General features: G+C 38.6%; 6 protein-coding genes across 26 annotated transcripts in view; 3 read left to right on the plus strand and 3 right to left on the minus strand.

Annotated features, from left to right (window-relative positions):
- Window positions 1-11,084, plus strand: part of LOC108621302 (tolloid-like protein 2) — a 57,391-nt gene extending 46,307 nt beyond the window's left edge. For 13 of the 20 annotated variants that reach the window (XM_089464730.1, XM_089464764.1, XM_089464733.1 and 10 more), the window contains 14 exons: window positions 1,924-2,040; window positions 2,499-2,676; window positions 2,765-2,791; window positions 2,859-3,067; window positions 3,149-3,362; window positions 3,742-3,959; window positions 4,375-4,501; window positions 4,571-4,672; window positions 4,739-5,167; window positions 5,233-5,636; window positions 5,698-5,867; window positions 6,009-6,186; window positions 8,130-8,309; window positions 8,495-11,084. In XM_089464730.1, the coding sequence (XP_089320856.1) occupies window positions 1,924-2,040; window positions 2,499-2,676; window positions 2,765-2,791; window positions 2,859-3,067; window positions 3,149-3,362; window positions 3,742-3,959; window positions 4,375-4,501; window positions 4,571-4,672; window positions 4,739-5,167; window positions 5,233-5,636; window positions 5,698-5,867; window positions 6,009-6,186; window positions 8,130-8,309; window positions 8,495-8,805 (2,864 nt within the window). In that variant the 3' untranslated portion in view covers window positions 8,806-11,084. The other 7 variants (XM_018018525.2, XM_018018526.2, XR_001916417.2 and 4 more) reach the window with 6 other exon arrangements.
- A 296-nt stretch (window positions 11,085-11,380) lies between these two features.
- On the minus strand, window positions 11,381-12,013 carry euc (eucalyptus). Of its 2 annotated transcripts, none has more exons than XM_018018547.2 (2): window positions 11,717-12,013; window positions 11,381-11,646 (listed from the first exon to the last, which is right to left on the minus strand). In XM_018018547.2, exons 1-2 carry the CDS (start codon window positions 11,844-11,846, stop codon window positions 11,453-11,455), a joined length of 324 nt encoding a protein of 107 aa, XP_017874036.1. In that variant the 5' UTR covers window positions 11,847-12,013; the 3' UTR covers window positions 11,381-11,452. The 2 variants fall into 2 exon arrangements, with proteins under 2 accessions (XP_017874036.1, XP_017874033.1); XM_018018544.2 differs by having other exon boundaries at window positions 11,381-11,661.
- A 64-nt stretch (window positions 12,014-12,077) lies between these two features.
- On the minus strand, window positions 12,078-14,071 carry Smu1 (Smu1 spliceosomal factor). Its single transcript, XM_018018539.2, has 5 exons — window positions 13,912-14,071; window positions 13,789-13,855; window positions 13,477-13,735; window positions 12,337-13,415; window positions 12,078-12,276 (listed from the first exon to the last, which is right to left on the minus strand). The coding sequence occupies exons 1-5, from the start codon at window positions 13,935-13,937 to the stop codon at window positions 12,178-12,180; spliced, it is 1,530 nt and encodes a 509-aa protein (XP_017874028.1). The 5' UTR covers window positions 13,938-14,071; the 3' UTR covers window positions 12,078-12,177.
- Window positions 14,072-14,211: 140 nt separating this feature from the next.
- mRpL11 (mitochondrial ribosomal protein L11) lies at window positions 14,212-15,179 on the plus strand. Its single transcript, XM_018018542.2, has 3 exons — window positions 14,212-14,558; window positions 14,614-14,898; window positions 14,962-15,179. Exons 1-3 carry the CDS (start codon window positions 14,424-14,426, stop codon window positions 15,130-15,132), a joined length of 591 nt encoding a protein of 196 aa, XP_017874031.1. The 5' UTR covers window positions 14,212-14,423; the 3' UTR covers window positions 15,133-15,179.
- LOC108621306 (ribosomal RNA processing protein 36 homolog) lies at window positions 15,114-16,148 on the minus strand. The gene is made up of 3 exons (XM_018018540.2): window positions 15,971-16,148; window positions 15,371-15,908; window positions 15,114-15,316 (listed from the first exon to the last, which is right to left on the minus strand). Exons 1-3 carry the CDS (start codon window positions 16,034-16,036, stop codon window positions 15,186-15,188), a joined length of 735 nt encoding a protein of 244 aa, XP_017874029.1. The 5' UTR covers window positions 16,037-16,148; the 3' UTR covers window positions 15,114-15,185.
- Window positions 16,149-16,235: 87 nt separating this feature from the next.
- LOC108610130 (transmembrane protein 26) lies at window positions 16,236-19,893 on the plus strand. The gene is made up of 8 exons (XM_018002029.2): window positions 16,236-17,490; window positions 17,883-18,455; window positions 18,511-18,557; window positions 18,630-18,734; window positions 18,789-18,987; window positions 19,051-19,119; window positions 19,181-19,372; window positions 19,428-19,893. Exons 1-8 carry the CDS (start codon window positions 17,297-17,299, stop codon window positions 19,618-19,620), a joined length of 1,572 nt encoding a protein of 523 aa, XP_017857518.1. The 5' UTR covers window positions 16,236-17,296; the 3' UTR covers window positions 19,621-19,893.
- Window positions 19,894-27,218: the final 7,325 nt, after the last annotated feature.

Here is a 27,218-nt window from a genome sequence, read left to right on the forward strand (position 1 = left end):
GCGTTTTTGGTGGACTATAATCTCCACTCTAATAATAATAATAATGTAATTAATAAATAATAATAATAATAGTAAAATTAATAAAAATATTAATATTAAATAATAAAAAATATTAAATAATAAAAATAATAATATTATTATAATTAAAATTATAAAAATGTGCTATTAATAATAACAAATATCCATTTCATATTTTGACTATATATAACAAAAGCAGTCTCTTCCGAATAAAAACTTAAATACTACAAATTTAAATCCGTATCCCAAATTGACAGACAGCACAGACAATATTAAAGTTTGCCGGACAAACTCAGTTGGGCCTCCGAACTGGGCAGCAGCAGCTGCTACCCAAACAAGAGCAAAGCCAAAAGCAAAACCGAAACCTCAAATATGTTTTTGGAGGCGTATCCGTGTCCATTTAATACACGTACATATATACAAAATTGAATTTAATTAAACCACAAATTTAGCTTGGTTCACTTTGAACTTGATTGCTGCAAATGACACCAAAATCATAATCAAGGGCCAGCTCATGCTGCGAATTAATGGGCATTAAAGTAAATACAAAGTTTTAGTTGGGAGTGTTTGACTAGTGCATACATACTTACACACACCCAAACACACAAAAGAATGAATCTAATGATTATTATATATAAATATAGTATATATAAATCTATATACAAATTAATTTTTTTATTTTTAAATGTTTAACTTTACGGTCTGTTGAGTAACTTACGTCTTATCCGATCTTTGGAAAATGTTAAAATGCCTAATATAAATATGTGTGTGTATTATAGGAAACGTTGCAATCAAATTTTAATACCCTTATATGTATATATACTGCAAAAGTCCACATAAGCAGGGACTTGCATACTACGTGTTTCTATGTAACTGTGGGAGGTGTTTGCTGAACAAATTTATTACAATTCTGCAGAATATATATATATATATATATTCATTAAATATAACAAACTTTTTGTTTATTTTGTGCTATTCATAATATGTGGGTGTAGAAAATTGTAAATTATTAGATGGAATTTTGGAATACACAAATTTTTACTGAATTTGCTATCATGGAAAGTGAATTTTGAAAATCATCAATGTTTAGAATATAGAATATATTTAACTTCAACATCACTGTTGAATTAAATATTATTGTGTTCAGTCCGAGTTATTTCCTGTTTAGCTTAGCAAGTAATGCCTTAATGCCTTAATGCCTTAATGCCCTGCCTAGGCATTTCGCATGAGCACAGGGTATACAAATTGTGCATAAGGATTTAAGTCATCGACTAGAGAACTAGTTAAATGGGTAGGCAAAGCCGATTAAAATGCACTCAAAGTTACGAGAATGCTGAAGGAAGTTCCAGCTCACCTTGGAAACGTCCACGATATGGGGGCGAACGCGGGTTTTGTGGGTGGGCGTGGCTGTGCGTGTGTATGCAGCTGTGTGGCTGTTAAGCGTTTAGCCAAGTAAAAAGGCACAGAGCGGAAAGCAGTGCTCATATTTTCAAACACAACAAATTTCGAAGGCTGTGGGGGTACGTGTTTGCTTGCTGTGTTGTTTGATTAGCTACAACAGTTGGCTCTTTAGTTGCTCCAATTGTATTATGGGAAAAACATGTTGGACTCTCACACACACCTTATCTCAGCTGATAGGCAGACAACTAAATCAGGGCAGCTGTCATAAACATAGAAGCGAATTTCCATGTTATACGTCAAGCTGATATAAACACGTATAATACAAGCACACACACACACACCAACACGAACCAACATAGATATACACACCTACTCGTAGCGGCTCACAAGCATATACAAATCATTAACATCATGTATTTGTCTTTCGTCTATACCCAAAACAACCCCCTCTCCTACACCTATCTCCAAAAATATAAAAAATGAACAAAATTACACCGAACTCAGTGGCCGCCACTGCGCACTTAAAGTCGCCCGGCATTGAGGGCGAGGGCGCAGGCGAGCCATGGATGCAGCCGGTTGTGGCTTACTTGGAGGCGCCGGTGCGGCCCACAAAATCGCCAAGTAGGTGGCGCCACTAACAAAACTCAGTTTCTCTCGCTCTCTCTCTTTCTCTCTCTCTCTGTGTGTGTGTGTGTAACGCGCCCGTAGTTAACAGTTACATTTAAATGTCTATCTGTAGTTGAACGTTGACTTAGTTGAAAATGAAACCGCTTTCTAGTTGTAAATACATCAATACACACACACACAAACACACACAGACAGACACGCACACGCACACTGCCACACTAGCACACAGCTATGGCTGCTATGCATACAGTTGAACCATTGTTTTACTGCTACGTTTTGTGTATGTGTTTGTATTGTTGTGTGTGTCTATACCTAACCATTGCAGCGACTTGTAACAACTTGACTCATTCAATACCAAAAACCGCATGCAAACTTTAACCGTTTGTGCGGAATTCTCTCTCTCTCTCTCTCTCTCTTTCTCCTTTTCTTTTTCTTTGTGCCTCTGCAAACAGAATGTGATCAGACGTTCGTCTCGCGCATTGGCGGTCCGCAAAACGGCACCTTTACGGCGCCGCTGCTGCACAATCATCGCAATCATTCGCGCCAATGCCTCTACACATTCCTAGCAGGACCTGGCCAGCGTGTCGAAGTAGTTTTTAAATCCTTTAATTTAAGAGGAAGTCCGCCAGAGTAAGTCTCAGTCTGCTGAAATTCAGAATCTCGTTTTCATCTCTCATTTATTAATATTATTTTTATACATTTATTATTCACATTTCAGCGGTTCGGCCGTCGGTGAATTACCAAGGTGGGTTTATAATGAATTAATTGGAATTAATGCATACTTAATCCGATTTTGAATCAATGCTTCACAGTTGTGTTCATGAGTACATGGATATCTACTCGGAGGTGCAATCGTCCGAACCAGCGGAGCTGATCAATTCGCCATTCGGCGGTCGCTACTGTGGTGCCATACCACCGCGTCGTCGCATTTCCATGTACCGCGCCGTTGCCATTTCATTTTTCAGCAACAAGAATGTGTCGACGGACCTGTTCGAGGGCACGTTTAGGTTTATAAATGCATGTAAGTAGGGGGAGAAGGGTCCACTAATTTTTCATAATTTTTTATATATTAAACATTTTTATTAACAATTGCCATTTACAGCGGAATATGAAATTGGCATACCCATTGCTGGTTCGCCATGTTCCTATACGATAACGCCTAGCATGAGTATCAATAAAACTGGCGCACTCATATCGCCAACCTATCCAGGTGCCTATCCGAAGGATATGTCATGCACATATCAATTTCTTGGTGAATCAAATCAGAGAGTTAGATTAGAGTTTCGTGATTTTGATCTGTTTTTTGGTGGACCACAGTGAGTACCCCTAATGCTGTACAAATTCACTAACAAAACAAATACACACAAGCACACACAAACACACACACACACACACACACGCACACTACAAACAGTTTCCAGTCAAATTCAAAACAAATTCTCGTTAGCTGGAATTTGCTTTGATCTGCAGCTACCACAATCTCACACATACACACACACAAACACACACGCACGCTCACACATGAAATCATATCTGTGAACTATCTAGAACAATTACTTATTTAAATTCTATCTAAATTCTATTCTATGTACAATTTATTCGTCTACAACCAAATTACTGTTTACTATCATCATCAAAATATATTTTTAAAAAACAACAACACCTACAACAACAACAACAACATCATACAAACAGCTGCCCATTTGACTATGTGAAAGTGTACGATGGTCCAGATAATTCGTCAGCATTAATCGGTACATATTGCGGACAGCAAAGAAACTTAGTATTGTATTCGAGCGAATCGAGCCTTTTTGTTCATTTTTATACCCTACCGCGCACCGCAAATTCCCAAAATCGTGGCTTTAAAGGAATTTATGAATTTAGCGAAAGTTTTGTTAAATTAGATTTTATACGTAAGTATTATTCAGTCGCTAAGCAATTAATCTATAATTATATTTCAGTTCAGCCATTGTCCCAGAACGACGGCCATTTTGTGGTGCTGCTAACTGTGTTGGCAACGTCACAAAATGGCCGCCGTGCTCGCATTCGACGGCTCAGTGTATGTGTCTGAAGCACATTTTCACTCACTGGATTATTTGTTCATTTGTTCATTTCTGTTGCATTCTATCAGCTAATCTATTTGATCTCGAACTTAACTCATTCTCTCTTCCATCTCTATCTGTAATCTATCGACTCCAACTGAAACTCATCTATAAATTCTAACAACTGCTACATAATCTGCCCTCTGTAAATTTCTGCAACTCATCTAAAAATGCAACAACAAAACACAAACGAAAACGAATTCCAACATTTAATTGCGTTCATCAGGTGAAAATGATGGCATTCACATACGTGGCTCAGAATGTGATCAAAAGATTTTATCGAATAAGGAATCAACAGGATTCGTGCTCTCACCTAACTATCCCTATCCATATATACAAAAAACTGTGTGTAGGTAAGTGCTATTGTAATCTCAAAGAGAAATGGAAAGAATTGCATATTAACGTATTGCTGCTCTTCGCAGATATTTCATCTATGGCATGCAGGATGCACAGCATCTGGAGCGTGTACGTCTCGAGTTTATCTCTTTCAACATACCCAAAGTGGAGCACAAGGACAAGGGCGAGTGCGTAAAATATTTGTTGTTCTTGATCAACTCAAATCTAATTGATTTCCCCTCCATTCACTCAAGATCCAACTGTACTGATGGCTATCTTAAGATCTATCTGAAAGGCCAGGAGACTGCCGACGCGTATGACAAGTTTGACTACGAGCTGTGTGGCAATGAGACGCAACGCGTGATCAGCGATGGGCCACGCCTGGCCATGGTGTTCAGTTCGGGTGAGCTGCAGGGGCGTGGCTTTAAGGGCAAGTACACATTCGAAACGGAATACAAGATACCCGGCACGGCGGCACCAGACGGCACCTGCAGCTTTACGTATGTGAGCAGCTCGAAGAAACGCGGCGAGCTGAACAGTCCACGCTATCCCTCCAACTATCCGTCAGACACGAACTGTTCCTATTTGTTCTTGGCCGAGCCCAACGAGCAGGTAACCATTGTATTCGATCACTTCAAGATCAAGGCGGACAACAATGTGAATGCCACCGCCGGCTCTTACGGGTGAGTAGAGATTTGTGATTCGAATCCGAACAGAGATTAACTAACGGTGACTCGATTGCTTGCAGCTCCGGTGCCTGCTTTGAGGATTGGCTGGAAATGTATGTCGTCTACCGGGATAACAATGATCGCTTGCTGGGCCGGTATTGTGGCTTAACAGCACCCGGACCCGTCGAGAGTCCGCGCGGCGCGGTCGGCTTACGCATCACGTTGCACACGGACCAGGAGAGCGTGGCCAGTGGCTTCAAGGCTCGATACTTTTTCGAGTCGGCCAAGTCCGATGCAGGCGACTGTGGCGGCAACTTCAGCAACGAGGACTCCGGCATTATAACCTCGCCGAACTACCCAGCTGGCTATAAGGCCCCAGGTCGCGGCATGGCCTCCAACGCATGCAACTGGGTGATGACCGCACGCGCCGGCTACAAGTTGTCCATCAATTTTGAGCAGTTCGGACTCGAGGGCGATCCAGCGAGTAAGTAAACAAAATTCAGTAAATTAGCCACGGACTGCATCATTCATAAATTCTATATTAGATCGCGGATGTCCCGCCGCTGTGCTGCGCCTGTGGGTGAATGTTGACTCGGATCAGCCGCCCCTGGAGCTGTGTGGCGAAAAGCCGCCCATTGAGCACTGGCACTATATATCCACCGGTCAGACGGCGCGCATCAGCTTTACCACCAGCGATAAGACCGTTGGTGCACAGGTGAGCATTGGCTGTATATTCATTTTATTATATTTTGTTTGTTGGGTCGAGCGGAAGTGCATGGATTTTTGGGTTAACCATGCGTATTTCCCAGCTGAATAAAATGCAACTCTTAAATGAATAATTATTATGTTTGAGCAGGGCTTCCGCATAGTATGGACTGAGATACAGGACTCTGGCCCGGGACCACCGTCGATTGGGCTGCTCTGCGAGTCCACGTACCACTTCCAGTGCGCTGCGGGCTATTGCATATCGGATAAGCTGCGCTGCGACGGCGTCAAGAACTGCGGTCCCGGCGATGATAGTGACGAATTGCATTGTGAGTCGTGAGTGAGTCGAACGGTTCAGTTCATTTTTATTTTCCTTCTGATATACTTTACTTTTCATTTATTAAATATACTCTACTTATTTATTGTTGTTTTATGTCGTTGAGTTTGTGATTTCAGTGCGTCCACTGAGCGACCATGAAAATCGTATACGTAATCTTGTTATTCACATTTCATGATTTCCGTTTCGTTTATCTTTCGACTTAAGATTATTAATTAATTGCGAAGTCACTGCATTTGTTACATATTTGGTTCATTATGCTCTTCATTTGTTTATGCTAACCACGAAAACTTGAACCCGACGAAACACTTGCTAAAAAATATATATTAATTAAATACTCTCATTAACTATAAACTAATCAACAATAATATAAACACAATGAAAATGAAAACCCCTCAAAACTCAAGCATATTATAAGGTCTATACAAACTCAAAGCACAAAAATTTCAACAGCTCTATATGTATTATTATTGTCATTTCCATGGCCAGAATTTCTGTACATACAATTTCGTATTCTTAATTAAGTTTCACCCACCCAGTCATGAAATCACTCTTAAGCTATGCATAATTACTGTTCTACCTATACATATAAATATCTATACATGGCATATTTATTCATACAATACCTAAACACAGCGCTCTCAGTAATAACAACAGCCACGCCCACACTAAAACTATCTCTTTTTCTCACATGTCTTCTTCTATTTCTCTCTGTTCTTTGTCTTTCTTTTCTATACTTTCTCGATGTGATTTTTCCACTTGAACCAACTGAAAACTAACAATCTTTACGTAACATTTGAAACAACTCCTTAAAACTAATCCGAATCAATTACCTGAAACAACCCGTTACAATGACACAGGTGACGCAAACTCCACGCATTTGCCCACATTTCTACAGACACTTGTTTTATCAATTATGGCACTAGTCTTGAATACGTACAACTAAAGAGTTAACTAAATCGAAATCGAAATCAAAATCCTTAACAAGCTGAACAACTAAATCAAATGAGTATAAAAATATAAATAAAATTTTCAAATTGGATTGCCAAACGAATGGAATTTTCACGATAATCAAAAGTGATGAATAACTATTACAATAAATATAATAACAAAGAAAAAAAAAAAGAAAAAAGAAAAAAAAAAAACAAGGCAAGAGTTTTGAATAATTTAGCAAAGCATAAATTATACGCCAATTAAATGCTAATGTCTAAGAATAAGAAATACATAATACTTTTGGTCACATATAACACGTGAGTCCTGCATAAACTTGTCTCAATTCGCTGCACACGCCCACAGCCACAATCATGACATGCACACTAACTATAAAAGAGCCCCACAGAATCCTCAACTCTCGAAATGAAAACTTGCCACAAACGACACGAATTAAATAAAGCATCGTTCTAGAAAGATATTGCTATAAAAACAAAAAGCATTCCCTATATAAAGTATATTTAAACATAAATGTAAAGTCCCCTGCTTGAGTTTTTAGTCCTCGGTTGCATATTTGAGTTTTCTCTTGTTGTAGCATTCGGAAAGAGGTTTAAAGGCATGCTGATTGGAACATTTCCTTTAGAATTCTGGCTTTTTTATGTTCTGCACTTGACTGTTTTTCGTTTTCGCTATCCCCAACTAATGATAAGCTGAGCTGCATTCGCAACTGTTATCCCCAATAAAACCCCGCATAAAAAGAATATGATAAATCAAATACTTAATGCCAACACACGACGAGAAGAATTCAAGTCTTAACATTATCTACAAGTTAGCTAGAGACTCATTTACCCATTATCTAAGTAACATTCTCATCTATACATCTATCATAATTAAAGAGTTTGAAAGTCCACGATAATGTGTATAGTATTCCGACAACTCTGTTTATTAACAATTGTTAAATTTACTTTGCACTTTGGTTTATTTACGTGCCAATTCCTGCACCAGGTATCACGGAAGCGGCCGAGGAGGATCACGACGTCCTAATTATAATAACACTAGTCGTCGCCTCGTCCCTAATTTGTCTCCTATGCACACTCTGTCACTCCAGAAGAAAACGTAGAAATCACGTGCGTCAATTGGGTTTACATCGAAATGCACACTATGATTCTCAGACGAGCGCAACGGGTAAGCAGGAGGGGCTGGATTGCAGCTGAGTTTCTGTTCCGTTTTATGTTAGATTTTGTTCATAATTTTAGGTTTTCTTTGATTTGTTGAATTGTTTGAATTTTATATTTTTTTGGAAGTAACTTGGGTAAATATTTTTACAATGAATCGAGAACAAACTGATTGCCCAATTACAAATTTCTCAGCTGGTCTTAGCTCCAGTCGCCGTCATTTGCAGAGTGGTGGGGCGAGCATAGCGGGCAGCCTACATGGCATCAATAGCGGCACGCTGATCATTCCACCGGCACCACTGCCACCCACCAGTGTGCCACCGCCACCGCATATATGCATAGCCGGCGTTGACATGTCGCACGGTTTGATGAACGACGATGACGATGATGAGGACGACGACGATCTGGAACTGGACGAGGATCAACTGGCTGCCGACATATTTATTAACGATGTGCATTTCGACGAAGATAATATTGATCATGTAAACCAAATGGCTAACGTTTAACTATGTGTTTAAGTATTTTTATCGCTAGTTTCAGCTATAAAGCGCTTTAGGTTAAGTCGTGCCCCAGCTGAAGGACGCATTACAAGTGAGTAAATGTGTGCGATCAGCTGGAGCAAAAAGAACTTGAACAAAAATTCAAAAGTTAACAATACCTAAAAGACGAAAAATTATGCAAATGTGCGAATTGATTAAGACATATATTTAATAAGCTATAGAGGAGGCGCGAATAACGTAATGAGTACAGTAGTGCGTAAACATTGTAGTAGCGATAAACGATAAACGATAAATGATAAACGATTAACGATTTACGATGAACAAAGAAGACAGACAACAAATAATAATTACATTTAATTATACATACATACTATATTATACACATTGCGACTACGGATGACGAGGGAAATGCGACAATGCGAAAAATAAAGAGAGACGGCAAACCAAATATGGAAAAGCCAAGCGGCGAGCATGTAACGCATTTTCTTAGCCAAAAGAGACCGCAAAAAGTTGTTGATTTTTATATTTGATACGAGTAATATTTAGGTGAAGCATAATTGAATGAATTATACAACAAATCCAATAAGAAATGAAAAAGTAAATAAATAAAATAAAAACACAAAGGCCCGTAAGGGAGATAATACACATTCACATGAATAAATATATTTGAATGCAAGCAAAATAAACAAACAATTCTACTTATTAAAGGGCATAAAACAATAAACATAAATGCATATATTATATCTATACAGCCGCGTATAACTTTTATTTACATCTTTTTTACACACCCGAGGAACCGACGAAACTCAAGTTAAACATGTTTACAAATTGAAGTTTTTAACAAGACATAGGATACATACGTGAAAGAGGAGAATGCATAAATAAAAGAATTAGTGACTATCAAACCTGTATCTTCCAGCAAAAGTTAAACGCAAAATCCTTTAATTGAGAGTTTTGTATACATAAGTAATAACTAAAATAAAATTGTATTAATACAAATCAATTTTAATGCGCTATTTGTCGTGCCACACAAATTCCAACATTGATAAATTCAAAGATTTTTGTCTATTTAAGCACGTTTTTATAGACATTTAAAGGGAATATTGCAGCGACATTAAAAATAAAACAAAAATTTATAAAAATCTACACGCTAAAGAGAACGGTAATAAACACTTATACAGTACATAAAGAAAAAACGAAAAGCTAAAATTAAATAACAAACAAGAAACAATAGAAAATAATTTGTGCCAATCGTTGAGTATTAATAGCTAATATTATAAGTTGTTCTTTTTAGTTTGGATTATGTTTATGATATACGTCTATATTCTATCTTAATAACAAATTTTTTAATTTTAAATAAAGAATTGTTTTATTATTTCAGAATGAGATCTTTGATCAAAATGATAAAACATAGATGAATATTTGATAAAATAAAAAAAAAAATTATTGGTTTCATAGCGCTCGTACGTTTTGCATAAAAAAAATGAAAAAGCTTAAATAAATGAGAAAAATTTAAACAGTTCAACCTAAAAATCATTTTGAATAAAAGTATGTAGGTGTTTAATAAAAAGAAACATAATAAATAAATCGAATACATTGAACAAAAAATAAAATAAAATAAAACGTTGTTAAAGTGTTTGCAAAATGCATAAAGATCAACTATTTTATAAGAAATAATTAATTATTTTTAAACAATTGCAAAATAAAAAAATTAAAAAAAAAATAACTAAAGATATTTAGTTTAAGTGTAAAAATTTTGTTGTTGTATGACATTAAAGTGAACCCCAATTAAATTAGTTAATTAAATAAATTGAATTTGTGTTCTAGCAATAAAAAAATAAACATACATTTAAAACCTATTTACTAAACATATAAAAATTAAATAAAAATGTTTGAGAAACAAACGGCAAAATCCCCGTCAAATGTTCTAAGCGTTTACTAAAAAGAAACACAACGTTAAATTAAACAAGCAAGTGTTAAATTTACATTTAAATCTATAATTAAGCAAGGCAAGCAAATGAAAGATAAGTTATATTAAACAATATGTAAAGCCTAAACCAAAATAAAAACCAAAAGCCAGAAAACAAAAATCAAACAAACAAACAAAAATAAAAGAAAAGAAATCCAAGCGTATGCATTGGCATAGAACGCTACGCTTTAGCAAAAGATAGTTGATTAAACGCAAAATTTTAAAATTGAACAAAAACACCTACAAAAACAATTCCATGTTAACATTAAATATAAATAAAGGTAATTAAATAAACGAATACTAAACCAAGACAAAATCTGAATTTTATTGAATATTGTCGAGGAAACTTTTGGTCTAGTAAATACTCTAATCATTTCCCTACAACGGATAATAAAAGTAGAAATTTATAATTTATCAATTTTTTTATATCGAGATCTTCACGTATTTGACTGTGTTGAATTGACCATTAGATATTTGGGAAACTGAAAAACATACGAGTCAGCAGCAAACTTAAATTTGTCATCTACAGATTATTGTCATCTAACTTATCATCATATAGAGTCGCTTTTTCTCTTACAGTTTTAAGTGGTTAAAAGTATATGATGTAGTATATGTGTGTAAATAGCGTTTATTATATTTAAGTGAAAATTGCACATGCAAATTATATAAAATACATTTCTTTTTTTACTTTTGCGAATTCAAACGAAATTTGTCCAACATTTTGTTAATAGCATCCGCATCGCCATCGACTTTAGCCTTGTCCTGTTCCAGCATTTGCTCAAAACTCTTTTGCTTAGTGCCAACCAAATAGAAGTCCTCATCTGCTATAGTAACCCGGCCGTCAACATCAGCTGCGGTGCCCTCATAAATGTCCAGAGCTTTGAAATCAAATACTACAGTAAGAGGGTCAGCAGGAGGCGCCAGACTTAAGCAATGGCAATAACTCACCCATGCTCTTAATGAGTTTGCCATCGGAGTCCGTAAAATTGAACTGAAATGTGTTGACCACAGTTCGTTTGTTCGGGTCGGACTCCTTGAGCTTGTTGCGTATTTTCTCAATGATCTCGTCGCTTTTCATACTACTGATTCGTGGGTGTGCGCAGCACAACTGGTTTACTCGAGTGCAGTTGCTTGACTAATTCAAATACTGAGACCAATTGAAACGAAGACAGCGGATTACCGCAGCAGCTCTCGTTGGGGCTTTGCATAATTCTCAATTAAAGTCAATTTGTCTGATAGAGACATGATTGACATATTGATACAGGGCATGAGAAAATCTAAAGCAACGACTGGTCAAACGCAGTTAGTATTACAGTGCTGTTAAATAAAATACATATATTTGGATACGTAAAATCTATTGCTACTAAATAAAACTTAGTATGCGACCAGTTGATCTAGGCCTATTGAAACTAAGGCTTCCATAGCTTTAGTAGACCGTCTTCACTATAGGTGGCCAGAAGATTCTGATGTGGGTGATGTGTTAGGCCAATGACGTCTTTTTCGTGTACCTAAAAACAAAACAAATTCATACAGCTAACTGCAAAACAAGACCAACAAAATATATTTACGTTCAGTGTACGCTCCAGTTTGCCCGAAGAAACCGAGAAGCAATATAGCACTTGATCTTCACCAGCACAGTAAATAAATTCGCCTCGGGGTGACAGGGTAGCTGAGATAAAGGCGCCGCCCTCGCGCTTACCCGACGAGAATGATCGAACAATTTGGCCCTGCATGTTCATAATGACAACTGTGTTGGACCTATTGCAAACGATAAAGTGTTCAGGATTTTTGGGCAGGATAAGCACAGTATTCACGGCCAGTTCATTGCCCAACGGCTTGTACGTAGCTACGCATTCTGTAGTTTTCAGTGACCAGACTTTAACGGTGCCATCGGAAGAAGCACTGAGCACACTGTGACCATCAGGTGTAAACGTGGTTTCATTGACAAATGATGTGTGACCCTTAAACTCCTTAAGCATTTTGCCAGACTTCAGGCCGTGCAGACGCACAGTATAGTCAAAGGAGGCACTGAGCACTTGGCTGTTGTCGCGAGAGAACTGTAGACAGGTAATGCCTTTGGTGTGTGCTTTCTCAAATTTACGCAGACACTGGCCGGTAATGATGCGCCAAACCTTTATTTGGCCGTCCTGAGCACCGGATGCAACCATTTCAGAGTCCCGCGAGAAGGTTAATGCCAGCACAGCTTGCTCCATCATCATGAACTGGTCCTGCGCTTGGTATTTCAAATCCTTACGTACTTTGCCCGTTGTAAAATTCCAAACTTCTAAGAAGCCATCTACGCTTCCTGTTATTAAATACTGTCCATCTGGTGAGAACTGTGCACACTCTACATGAGACTTTTCACCAAATTTGATCTGTCTAAACAGTTGCGTTGGATACATTTCCTCCTCTTGATCTCTCATGGCTGCCTTACCACGGAATAAATCAATGGTAGTGCCGGGTGGAAGAAGACCTTGATGCTGTTGCCATTTCAGCGCTTGGCCAAGCAACGCCAAGAGCCTGGACGAAGGCACAACGTGCACTTCGCCACTCAACTCCTGGGCAATAGCCGCACGTCGCTTCTCTTTGCTGCTGCCCTCTGCATAAGCTTCGCGGGGATCGAAATATGCTCGTTGCAACATGTTTTCTGAGAGATAAAGAGCATACGGTTTATACACAGAATAGCGTAGAGCATTGATGACACTCACCTAGATGTATATACCGCTCGGGCTCATGCTGCTTTAACATACTCATTGGGTCGGTTTGACGAAGTAGTGAGCGAGCGGCACCCAATTCACGCAGCTCTATCAATTCCAAGACAATTTGCTCATAGAGATTGAGTAATTTTTTGTCTGGCAGCTTCAGAGATTGGGTTACTTTGAGCACAGTGTCCCAGTGGCCATTAGAGATATCTTGGACAAACCCATCGACACTGTCTACTGTATTGAGTGAAACTCCAGTTTCCTCCTACAAAGTATCAGAGTAATATGAGGAGTTTAATAAATAAAATGTATTCTTACCTGTAAGGTTTGAAGCGTTTTGAGTAGATTGGATTCTTTTAGGTATTGCTGAATTAGACGAATTACGCTGCAAAATATGTGTTTCTTTATTTGGTTTAGTAATGTGCTACTTATTATACTTACTCTGCTGATTCTATTTCAATAGACATGATGCGCTGTAAGCCTAGGTAGGTTTAATAAATTTATTTTTATTTTTATTTTTAACAGAAAACGCGTCTATTCGGCAAATGTGTACTGAATCATGTGGAACATGTTCCCGTGAACCATTTCTCGCTCATCCATTTGTTTCGTTCACTTTGGTCATCGCGCCTGTAACAGTTTGTTTACCTGTTATTAATAGCATGTGCTAATATTTTTTTTCGATACAAATGACAACTCAAACCGAAAACAGTGATTTCAACTATTAAAACTTTTAATAGACTAAAATATTTCTTTATAATATCTCAAAATACAATTAATTAATGATATTTTAACGATTTTATAGTGGGCTATATTTAATATCGATATATCGGTAACTCATCCAATAGCTCATTCATGTGCCGGTCACAGCTGTTTGTTGCTCTTCTTCTTCCCATTCGCATTGGATCTTTTTGCATAACAATCATATTCTGAAATAGCGGATATCATCAATTAAAATGTCTAAAGCAGCGGGGAAATTAAAATCATTAAAGAAAACAGTCGAGCGAGTAACGCATACGACAAAACTAAAAACAAATATTCCCGCTGGCATGGCAGCAGCCGGCCCGCCACTGGGTCCCATGCTAGGTCAGGTAAGTTCTTACTAATTATGTGCTTAACATTTAAATAATAAAGGCATTTTGACAGCGAGCCATTAACATTGCTGCGTTTTGCAAGGACTTTAACACGAAAACTGCGGAAATGAAAGAGGGCGTACCACTGCCATGTCGGATATCAATGAACAGTGATCGCAGCTACGACTTGGTCATACATCATCCGCCAGCCACATTTTTCCTTAAGCAAGCGGCCGGCATTCAGCGAGGCACAATGACTCCAGGGCGAGAGGTTGCCGGAAAGATTACTCTAAAGCATTTGTACGAAATAGCGGCAATCAAGATACAAGATCCACCCAATGCAATGCTAACCATGAAAGTAAGTTGGATATTGATATTTGTAATATTTGTATCATGTGCTTACAAGACTTAATTTTATTAGCAAATGTGTGAGATGCTCATTGGCATTGCACGAACTTGTGGAATAAAGGTAGTTCGTGATTTAGATCCCACGGAATATGCTCAGTTCTTGGAAGAGCGCAAAGTTATTGTCGAGGAACAGCGACGTGAGCTCCAGGAAAAACGCGAGGCGAAAATGTTGAGAACGGGCTAAATATATTGTATGATTTGTTAATATATATACATTAATAACTACAATAACTATATCTATTCAATGCTTATACGCTTTCGATCCTTTGCAGCATTCTTTTTGCGTCGTTTCTCCAGATGTTTGTTTAGTTTTCCAGTATCTTTCAACTGCTCAAACTGAGCGACCAACTCCTTGGCGCGTCTTTCCTCTGCAATGAAAATTGTTATTAAATCGAGCCATTCTTTTATTCTTTAAGACTTACGTTTTGTCACATAATGTGGCTGACGTCCCTCGTCGTGTGCCTTTTGAATCTCTTTACGTTCCTCTTTTAATATATTTTGTTTGATGTGCCAGCGTTTGTCCTCCACATTCTTGTTAATGAGTCTTTGAATGGTGTGCTTGATTTTTAGCTTTTCTTCGTCATCTTTTACTGCGTCTAGGCGTTTTTTCAACTGTTCCACTTCCTTGTCGCGAATTGTAGTTACGAATTTGTAGTTTTGCTTAAAAGTATCGGTATCATATGTACCCGACCTCTCATCAAAACGTGGATCCCGGATCTCAGTTTCTTTCTTCCGTTCCGCACGCAGCTCAGCGCCTAAAAAGGGCACTTGACGCTTGGCACTTACTTCCCGGGGCCGATTTTTGTTCAGTCTTTTAAGTTCTGCTTTTGGTTTCGGCTGCTTACGCTTCACACTTTTATTACCAAGAACCGCCTCTTTGTAGACTTTTGCCCCTAATTGTTCTTTGAGCTGCAATATCTCTTCAAAGGACATAGTCTTAAGGTCCTCCCGAACAGCACTCTGATTTGAAATTAAAATTGCATTGGATTTGGCTTCAAAATTTGATATGCCAACTAAATTACCTGTACTTCGTCGTCAGTAGTTGCATCATGATCAGATGCAGCGCTGGACTCGCTTGAAGATGGCATTTGTTATTGCCAATATTAGTGAATTGAGAATCGAATCAACCTTCACGTGTTTTGTTATTATTATGTTTATAGAGAGGAGGCTAATGCTATATCGATATATTCTAATTTATTAACGATAGTAATAAGCATTTATATTTTAACAGCGCGATTTGTGTACTCTTATTATTAACATTAATTTATCGATGCCTGAAATCTCATTCATGAATGCTATCGATAGTCCCATTTGTTTGGTATCTGGCAGCACGATGCAAATCAGATCTTCCCTTTGGTTTAAATGGCGCGCTATTCAAGTTTTGGAATTCAATTGAAAGTTGACTTAAGGTAACGTATTTAGAAAAAGGAAATCAGAATCAACTTTCAACAGTTGGTTGCATGTTGTTTTCTCATTACTCGTTTCACTTGCTTCACGTGCAGAAAATAATTGACCTAACTCTCGCTAAATCAACATAAATATCAGTCAAATTTAGTGGGCACTTTAATGACAGTCATAAGTTGGCTATCTGACAGGACATGCCCACGTTTTTGATGGCCAAGGTTCAGGACTCAGACACTCGCGACTTGTTTGCTTTGCATTTGTAGTCAGTCAAGCTGAGGTGAAAGACAGTTAAAGCTGTCAAAGCACTAAACGGTCATGTGACTTCAGATACAGCTAGTGTGAGTTCATGGTGCATGCCACGAGTGTGTTCTTTTTTTTTAGCGAGTCATTGACAGGACCGTATCTTAGCAAAATGGCGCCCAAAAGAAGTCTTCAGATGTACCTATTATTCGTTCAGTTTAATCTTTTGAAGATTTAATCAAATTAAAAATATAAGGACAAAAAAAAAGAAATATTGGTGAAATTGCATTTGAAATGCCTTATTAATTTCGGTCAATAACTTTCATTCAATGAACTAATGTAATACCTGCACAATGTGACAGGTATCCCACTGATATTATAATCAAGCACATTGCTTGGCCTTTACGTTGAAGTATTCGGATTTAGCGGGCAAGAACCACGCGAACGCTGTCCATTCACCAATTACTCGTGTTTATGTATCACGCTGTTCGCTGCGTTGTCCTTAATTTCCTAAAAAGCGTTTAAACATCTAATGAAAGCATTTGGCTTGCGATTTTTACTGTCTGTCAATTTTAGTTGCGTTTGGAGCTTCGCTGCGTGCGGTTCGTCTTGTCCTGTCTCGTCTGGTCTTGTTGGTTGCTGCAACTAACTAGCTTAGTTAGTAGTTAACCGTTTAGCTTGGAGACTATGCTGCTCATCTGATCATGGCCAAAATAATATCAACGATCAAGGCGATCCTCACGCGCATCATATTCAGCGCCCACAGCTTGCTGGCCATTTGGCAGGTGACGACGTTTAAGAAGGACATCATATATTGGACGCTATGTGGGCCGCTGCTGCTGCTGCTGCTCGAGGGCATCTTCACCATAATGATCAAGAAGACGCAAGAATGGCGCTGGTAAGTCGACAGATCCTTCCAGCTACGCATCCATCTATCAATCGCTTATATAGTCTGAGCCAACGTAAACAAAAAATCGGCTCGAGCTGACGTCATGTTCGGTCGGGCGCTTTGATTTTCAATTAAAAGTGAAATCATGTGGTTAATGTGTGTGCAAGCAACCACCAATCACAGACAAACCAGCATGACCACAAAGACCACTCCTCCGGGCACCCACCCACGCGTCGTTGTAGTAAAAAACTTTAATGGAATTTCACTTTGGCACTAGATTGTTCGCCCGTGTCTTGGGCCAGTTGTTTACCTTTTGGCGCGGGGCGCATCACTTTGACTTGCTTGTTTGTTTTGGACATTCGCTTTGGCGCCATCGCTTCATTCCCTTCTCTCCTCTGCAGGTTCTGTCCCTCGGTGTTTCTGTACCTGAGCAGCATTGTGCCGGCCATTTGGTTGCTTGAGCTGGATAAGATCGAGCGTCGCCTACTGGTGATAAATGGCTCGTTGGTCAATGTAAATGCTAGCAATGCCATCACTGACAACAACCTTACCAGTACCATCACCAGCGCCGGAACCGCCGCCACCGCTACCAGCACCACCAATAACAGCGCCATGGTGCCAGTGGCTGATCTGCTGGACGATGCTGGGATCACATTGCCCGTGATTAGCCCAGATACGTGGACCACGCTAATCGAACAGTTTCTTATGCTGATTCTGATTGTGGGCCGTTGGCTGCTGCCCAAAGGTGACTTGACACGCGACCAGCTCAGCCAGCTGCTGTTGGTCTACATTGGCACAGCGGCGGATATCATCGAGTTCTTTGACTCCTACAAAGATGATTCCATTGCACGCATTGGATTTTTGGTATTCCTCACTCTAGGCATTTGGTCCTGGAGCCTGATGCAGTTTACCATTGTGCTGTCAGCCACACGGGGCAGGCGACCGAGAGGCAGCGGCTCACATCATAAGGAGGAGTAAGTGGGAATATTTAATCTAATTTAACAATATTTAATATGATGCATCTTGCAGACAGGCGGATTGCTGTCAGAACTGCTGCTGTGGCATTGATGTCTGGGGTAACGTAAAAATATATAAGACAAGATATATACATACATATATATGATATAATTTTTCTCCCTCTTTGATAGGCATTGTGCTGAACGTAATTCTTCAGGATGCGCCATTTCTCACCTTTCGCTTATTGATTATATTTCAATATAAAATAATTAACTACATGAACGTGTTTTTTACCTGTAAGTCAGAACTAAATATTTTGTTGAGGTAAACTAAATCTTATAATATGCCAGGCAAAAACTCCTTGGTGATTATACTTCAGCTGTACCGCCTGTACGTGGTCAATGCGGAGTTCTGGAAGAGTCGACGTGAAAGCCGCATGGCCAAGGCGCGTCAGTATCAATCCCGCAGGCGAGTGCACGATGCGGACCAGAACAGCATTTATATGATATCCAATGAACGTGGCGGGGAGGTCAAAAAGAAGATTAAGAAGTGAGTGCATACAAAAATTAAATTTATAAACATAATAGATATGGCTTCATTTAATCAAACCAGAGCTAAGGATAGAGACTTTGTGGAACAAGAAGCCAGTTACAGCAAAAAGAAGCGAGATAAGAAGGATAAGTAGGTCGCCTGCCCAACGGGACAATGGAATATTACATAACAATAGTTTCATTACTCACAGAAAAAAACGCAAGCGCAAGGACACGGGCTACTCCACTGCCAGCTCACAAAATCTGTACTCCACCAAGGCTAGCAACAAGGATAAAAAGGGCAAGAAATCGAAGCGCAACTGCAGCAGTTCTCCGAGCGATTGCGATCCGATGAATGCCAAGAAATTGAAGCGCGCTAAGAATGCCGAAAAGGCCGACAAGAAGTAAGTGATATTTGGACAATCAAATCATAAATGTTGCTAATATCTATTTGGTTAGGAAATCGCGCAAAATCGAGGCTGTTATTGAGGAGTCGAGCAGTTCAAGCAGCAGCAGCTCGGACTCCAGCAATTCCACACTGCCCAGCTATGAAGTGATTGATGAGAAGAAGTCGCGACGCCGCAAACGTGACCAGAGCAGCGACTCCAGCTCCAGCGACAGCAGCTCGGACTCGTCTTCATCGTCCTCCTGAATTGGGCACTGAATATTTGGACTAACGGCATTTGAACGCGGAATCCGCTGAATGTAACGTTATTGTAATTTTTGTGACAGCCAAAACACATTTGGCTGCGACGCTAGTCAAAGAAGACTCAGGTGTCTCTTTTTTTGGCATGACTATTTGAAGGGTCAATTCAATTTGTTAAAAACATATATTTTCATATGTTTGCATATATGTGTATATGCTATTAAAAAAACGCAACCAAATTTAAACTTAATAAAATACCGCCTTGATTTTGAAACAAGTTGTCAGCCCCGTATTGCAATAGCTCTTTTAGCTTTTCATTGCGCTTTACTCTTTCGCTCACTGTATTTTGTTTTACATCTGCTCAAAGCTTCGAAAAGCTTGAGCCTAGCAACCGCGCCAGCTGCTTTTAACGTAGCGTCAAAGTTTTTTGTTGACACTCACAGTAAATAAACATGTGTGTGTGCATGCGTGTGCGCGGGTATGAGCATGTGTGTATCTGTTCCCCACAGACGTGTATGTGGTTTTTGTAATAATAAATAGTTGCTGCTGAGCGTTCGAGCGCTGTGGACGCTCTGTTGTTGTCGTTTGTGTTCTGCTGCGGAAAAAGCGTTTTGTGCCCGTCAAGTTGAATCTAGTGTGAGTGAGTGCTCTATTGTTGTCCCCATGTGTATATGTATACATACATATGTATATAGATAGATGTTGTAGGTACTAATGTGTGCATATGTAAGTTTTATAAACTATGCTAGCCGACAAATCTTATTCAAATCTTGCGAGAGCTTCCACACAGCAGTTTCCTCCCTCACAAAAACGAAAACAATAACAACAACAAAGTCGCGTGCTTGTTGCTGCTTGCTGATGGTTGCTCGCTGCTATCGTAATACAAGAATAACAATAAAAGTATTAACAAAGAAATTCTGGTTTCTTGTTTAAATAAAATTGATAAAACAAAATAAAAATGATAACCGAGCAGGTATGAAATGCTAATTGAACTCGAATTTGTAATATACAGTCTGAAGCTCTTCTAAAAATATAGAAATGCAAATTTATTAAAAGTGAAAAATTGCTTTAGTGACCGAAGCGCACAATCACACATAATTTGTCATGCGTATATTGCCTATATACAATGTTCACATATATGTGCATTCACAGATGTGTGAACATTGTATTTACAGTGGCAGTGCGATTCAACTGAGCAGTTGGCGCACACGCTGCTGGCTCTTCTATTTAACTGCCCTGCACTGTGCCGCAAAATAGTCGAATAGTGGAGTTATCCAGCTGTTCGGAGGCAAACAAATATCGCGTACACAAAACACGTTTCCACCAAGCAAAACAGCATAGACATGTATATGTATAATGTTCATATGTATATGTATATATCGTGTATATATATATATATATATATATATGTACATATGATATATATAGGCAGTCCAGACCACTGATTATTTCATTTCTTGTGCTTCTGCTTGGCGCTTTGTTGCCGCTCATCCCAAGCATTCGAAGGTTAAGGTGAGTTTTCAGCCAGCCCACACCCACGCTGGTGTCCGCGCCCTCTTCTCTCGCGTGTCTGCCCTGTCTTAGCCAGAAACACCCACCAACAACCACTTGCTGCCCTATTATGGCATTTTGCTTTACACTCTAAATCGTATACCGTATACTGTGTGCCCTATGTCGTATGCCCTATATCGTATGCCGTATGCCGGTTGATAGGGTTTATTTGGTAGTATACGAAAGTGAATTCATTTGCTTTGCTTAGCTGCTAGTGACAGCTGTTAGATTTGTCAGCTACACATTTCTTTTGTCTATGCGAAATAGTCAAGTCGATTAGGGAATTCTTAGCTTGCGCTGCTGTACACGCTAAACATACTATAAGTGATATCATATAAGCTAGCCGATTTAATCATGTCACCCATTGGTTGACTAAAACCACTTCATTAACGATTCAGACACGGTCTTTTAGAGGCCCAAGGCTCTGCGACGTATGATTCTTTTCCTCATGGTAGCAAGAAGAAAAGATATATATAAAATCAAAAATTATTATAATGTATGCCTTATAATATGGCCTGATGTTGGGTATATAGCTTGATATAAATGAACGCTCATAGATATACACTTCTGTCTGCTTGTCTTTACATAAATCAATGCCTTTAGATTTAGCATAACTTGTTTAAGAATTTTTTTCAGTCAGGCTGACAGTTCATAATTAAGACAATATTAACAAAAGTGAAATGGATCCACAAATTAAAATGATTATAAATAGATAATGAATATTTATATTTGTAGAGACATAGGTATATATGTACATAGGTTTTTCGGTAGTGGTAATGATATTGCTTGGATACTTATTGTTGCTCTTAAAAGACGTAATTGACGCTTACATCTTTTCTTTTTGATATACACTTTTTGTTGTTCATATATTTTTCAAAATTTATCCATATTTTCGCAGTAGCTAATTTTACATATACATATATAAAAAACCTGTTCCTCACTTGAACCACTTTAATATATTTTGCATTATTTTCGGGCTTAATTTACCTTTCTGTTTATATATAATTATTTACCCACATTTATATATAAATATACATACAAGTTATTTGGTTTTTAAGGTATACAAATTCAACAGAATCTTTTTAAGTAATTTTCTTGTCTAGAGTTTAGTTGACTCATTAGTAGTGGCGATTCATTATATTTTGATTTGGACTTTAAATCGATCGAACGACTTCTCTAAAGCACATTTAAATCTAAGTTAATGGATCCATACATAAATTATACATATTGATGATGATGGCAGCCATGTAAATTGATTTTTTCTTTTTCGAGTAGTTACAGTCGACTGAACGTTGGCTTATAACAAAACAAATTATTGTGAATCGGATCAGGGAACACAAATTTATAATTATTCTACGCATTTGCAAATATATATGTATCTGCTGTGAGCCGACGCTTGCTTATCGTGTCCTATCTCAAGTGGCTATCATTAGCTGTTATTGTTGAGCGAATTCAAACTCGAGTTCCTCTTATACAAATAATAATATCAACAAGTAAGAAAGCTCTAGTCGAGACTGCTCGACTACGAGATCCCCTGAACCCTTGGAGCAATAGATATTTCAATAATTTTTCGCGTCTTTCAGCTTACACAAGAAACACGCACACACACACACACAGGCACGTACGCACACACAGGCATACATACACACACACGCATACAGACACACACACACACGCATACATACACAAACGCATACACACACACACATACACATACGCACACACATACACAAACACATACACACACATACACAAACACATACACACACAAGCACCCACCCATAAACACGCATGGGCTGCAGTGTGCGCTTACTATGAGAACTTAATTGTTTAATAACTTTTTTTATGGACGTACGATCTTCATGAAACTTTCAGATTTTGATTATAACATGGATATGCATGTAATTGCCAAAGCACAAGTCTCTAGTATTTGAAATACGCTTTTTACAAAAGTGAGGGTGAGGGGGTGAAATTAAGGGTGAGGGGTAAATTTTAACAAAAACCGAAATTGTATAAATTGCATGTAAGCATACATTAAAAATTTGGAGACTCTAGCAATAAAGGTGTAGAAGATATAATTTTATAACTGGTTTTCGATAAGGTTTTTTATCGATAAAAAAAGATCGGGATGAGTTATCGAATTTTAATGATAAACTTGATATGCGCGCTGTAATTACGGACATTTTAAAAAAAATTTGAAGTCTCTGGCTCTTATATCTTCGGAAATCGACGCGTTCATACATACGGACAGACGGACAGACGGACAGACGGACAGACAGACGGACAGGGCCAAATCAACTCAGCTCGTCACTCTGATCAAGAATATATATACTTTGTGGGGTCTGCCACGCCTCCTTCTCCCTGTTACATACATTTCAACAAAACCATTATACCCTGATTTCCCATTGAAAATGGGTTCAGGGTATAAAAATGCGCTCAATACGCCCTTCGGTGTAGAATTAGCCATGCTTGAAATGTAGAATGTATATCGCGGTTTTAAGGCAGATGCAAATTGCGCAACCTGAATGACAGTGTAATTGAAGACTTTAATTATTATCATTTGTTACAAATACGCAAATTACAGTATATTACGGTATATAGTCATATTTGTGAATCGAAATCGTTTGTCGTAATTAGAATCAGTAGAAGCATTTGAATAAAACTAAACTAGATTATGTAAGAGAATTGTGCTTAGATTCCGATTTGATATCGTTCCAGTTTATTGCACACTCGACACCTGCCGTTGCGTGGGCGTCATTGTACGAGGCTGGCTGAGTGGCAGGTGAACTTGCTGGCCATGCTAGCATGCAATGTCGCACGTATGCATACATATACATACATACATACATATACATATACATACATGTTTATCATGCACACATTATGTGAAGCTCATGTGGCAGCTACATGCGACCATTCAATTACGATGCTAACTGGCTGATGGTTTCGTTTCATATCGCGTTGTCACCCAGTTTCCAGTTAATAAATTCAAGACGCTGTTTATTGGCAAACGAATCAACTCTTGTTAAATATTTCATTGAAAACAATCAGCTAACATGCAAAAAAAAAAAAAAAACGGAAAACAATAACAAAAGAATCATTGATGACAGTGCCTTCATATGTTTATTTAACCATCTGGAAGTGCAGTTGCTAAGTGGCCTTATTACGCAGTATTCTGTGATAAAAGACAGCTAGAATAAAAAGTGAATGCGACTGCCACTGTGACAGACTCTCGATAAAGAGACGCCGCGTTGTTCGGCTGCAGTACAAAGTCCACATGGCGTATGATTAATAATTTATACTGTGCCCGGCTGCCAACATCGTCGAGTGGGGCAAGAGCTTTCGGAACTACTATATCCAGAATAAAGTCTCGAAAGTAGCGTCACCTCAATTCACCTCCACACCTTAAATTTAGCCGAAACATTTCGTGTGCATTTCAAGTACATTAAAATGATTTATACATATATTCGTATATTAACGACAACGGTAATTGTAACAAGTTCAAATCTTAGTCAACTCCTGTTATTCACACTTGGAAAAACAAATGGGTTGATAAGCTCTGTGTTCACTTTCGAATATTTATAGTTTGTTTATTTTCGACTCGAACTACTCATCCAAAGCTAATGAAAATTGTATTTTTTTTAGAATTATCTACAAAGCTGCATGCATTTGCATAACTCAATTGCACAAAAGACCTTCACCTCAGCTCTGTCGACTATAACTTATTGCACAATATCATTGACAATTGCCAACGATAAGCTTTCATTTATGCTGCTCATGAATGCAGGCCTTAGTACAGCTCATAGACTGCATAAGTTCTAAGCTGTTGTCAATAGGCCAACTGCAGTATTGTTCCGCTTTATCAGTCTGCTTATCTTGCTCGAGCCATAAAATAAAGCCATGCACTTGAGATAGCCAATTGCCAATTGTCTACGTAGCTGTTCAAGTTCACGAAAATTACCCAAAGCCAAAGTTGACGGACCCCGAATTAGATAAAGGGAAATTGGTGGATATGTAGCCTGTCTGATCTCATCTATTTTGCGTCAACCCATTGATAATGGCATAAATTATTCGAGCCAATTGACTTGATGCCGAATAATTAATTAAAGTTCAACCTGTCAACGGGAAAGGCCGCTACCGTGTGCCAGCTGTGCCAATGGGTCAGTAGCACCGCTCTTATCAGTCACTGGCAAAGTGATAAAACTCGAAATAGAAATGCTATAACAAGCACTACTATAAAATACCCTTTATAGTTTTGTAAGTTTATCCAATTAGGTTTAACAAATGAGTTTATTAAAAAATGCTCGATTCTAAAATACTCTGTGCAAATTTGTGAGCTTATCAATTTATGTTCATTGTTTGATGGTTTGATGATATCACATAAAACAAGAAGCATTTCAATAATACTTACCACGTAAATATGATTCATAAAATGTATTTAGACTATAAGTGTGTGTGTTATCGTGTAGGGGAATTAGTGCTCATTAATAAGTCTAGACTCGAGGGAACAAAATGAAACAAAAAGACGAACGGAGGTAGAGTAAAGCATAGACTGGAAGAGAAAACGAGATAGATACTGAACAAAAAAAAAAAAACAAAAAAATAAATAAATATATAAAAATAAGACATAGGATGGGGAGAAACAGAGCAAGCAGTAGAAGATAAGGAGACGTATGAAATAAACAAAGATATAAGATATAAACAAAGAGGGAAAGAAATACGAGAGATATTTGCAAGATATTTCCCTTTATTAAATAATTGTAAAAATCAGAAAATAAATCGAACATCTTTCTTTCATAATTAAAATTATTTAATTTACTTAACGCATTTGCTCAATTCGTATAGATTAACATAGGCTTATCTTAATACGATCAAAATGAGCTGTAGAGTATTAAAATTTAATCAGCAAATGGGTAAAAAAAAAGATATTTTGCAATTAGACATTTCGCCAGAAATAAGTCGGCGCAGAGATAAGAGCCGATGAAACCTTTTAGTTCACATTGTTTCTCTAAATTGGTTATTTATAAAGACAACAACAAGCCAGCATATGCCTGCAATTGTCTGCAGTTGATTGCAATTGACTCGTGTCTCTTGACGCAGTGCAGCTGGCGGCACTTGAAGCGCGCCATGTAAAGTGCTCAATACACGATACCAGTGCTATCCCCGTTTGAATGACATTTGAGTTGTTTTCACTGTCGTCACAACCACTCAACGGAACCACTCAACCACTGAGCCACGAACGAACGTGGTGCGCATTAGCGGCTGTTGCGACCGCTGCCGGTGCTGCCGGGCCTCGGCCTCGGCTGCCTGAAGGTGCCGGTCGCAGTTCTACTTTGATTTGCATTGTGCACGGTGCGCGATTCGCGATTCGCGGTTCGCTCGTTGGCCCAAGCGAAACGAGTACGTGTAAGTCGAGCTGTTTGGTTGGTGTGATTGGAATACGTGTGGGCGGCTGCCCTCCCGATCAGTGATGCTTTCCCAGCTGAATGCTGGCATTCATAATTACGATTCGCATGCATATTCTGATGCAAATGTCAGTTGTGATTTGTTAAGATGTACAGTTATTCGTGCCACTCCCTGCGGACTATTAGTGCAATTTAGAACAACAAAAGGTGCTGCAATAACAAAAGCCATTGTGCTGACACACATGCAACAAGCTTTGCCCTTTCTGTATTTCTGTGTCGTAGCCCATGTAACGACCCTCAACTTGAATTTTTGCTGCTCGGTTGAGGCATGGCACAGCAGTCAACGTAACACGCTTAGGTTTTGTTGCCCTTATGGCCGCTGTTGTTGGTTATCTAATGGAAAAAGCAGCGGGGAAATTGCAAATGTAATGGGCTGCGGGCCTACGGGTGGTATGAGTAATATTGTTGCATATGCAATCGGCCTGACAGCACCAACTGACATTGTCTTAGCAAGCATTGGCAATTTCTTGTATGAAACAAACAATCATAGTTGGGTTTCTATATGATGGGGACAACTACCCATCCTAAGCTGGTGATTTCATTAAATATGTAAATAAGATAAAAAGTTTAAAAATCGAAAGTGAACAA

The sequence above is a fragment of the Drosophila arizonae genome, chromosome 2, assembly GCF_054131065.1.
Source record: "Drosophila arizonae isolate 15081-1271.41 chromosome 2, UAZ_ARI_1.0, whole genome shotgun sequence".
Classification (NCBI taxonomy): domain Eukaryota; kingdom Metazoa; phylum Arthropoda; class Insecta; order Diptera; family Drosophilidae; genus Drosophila; species Drosophila arizonae.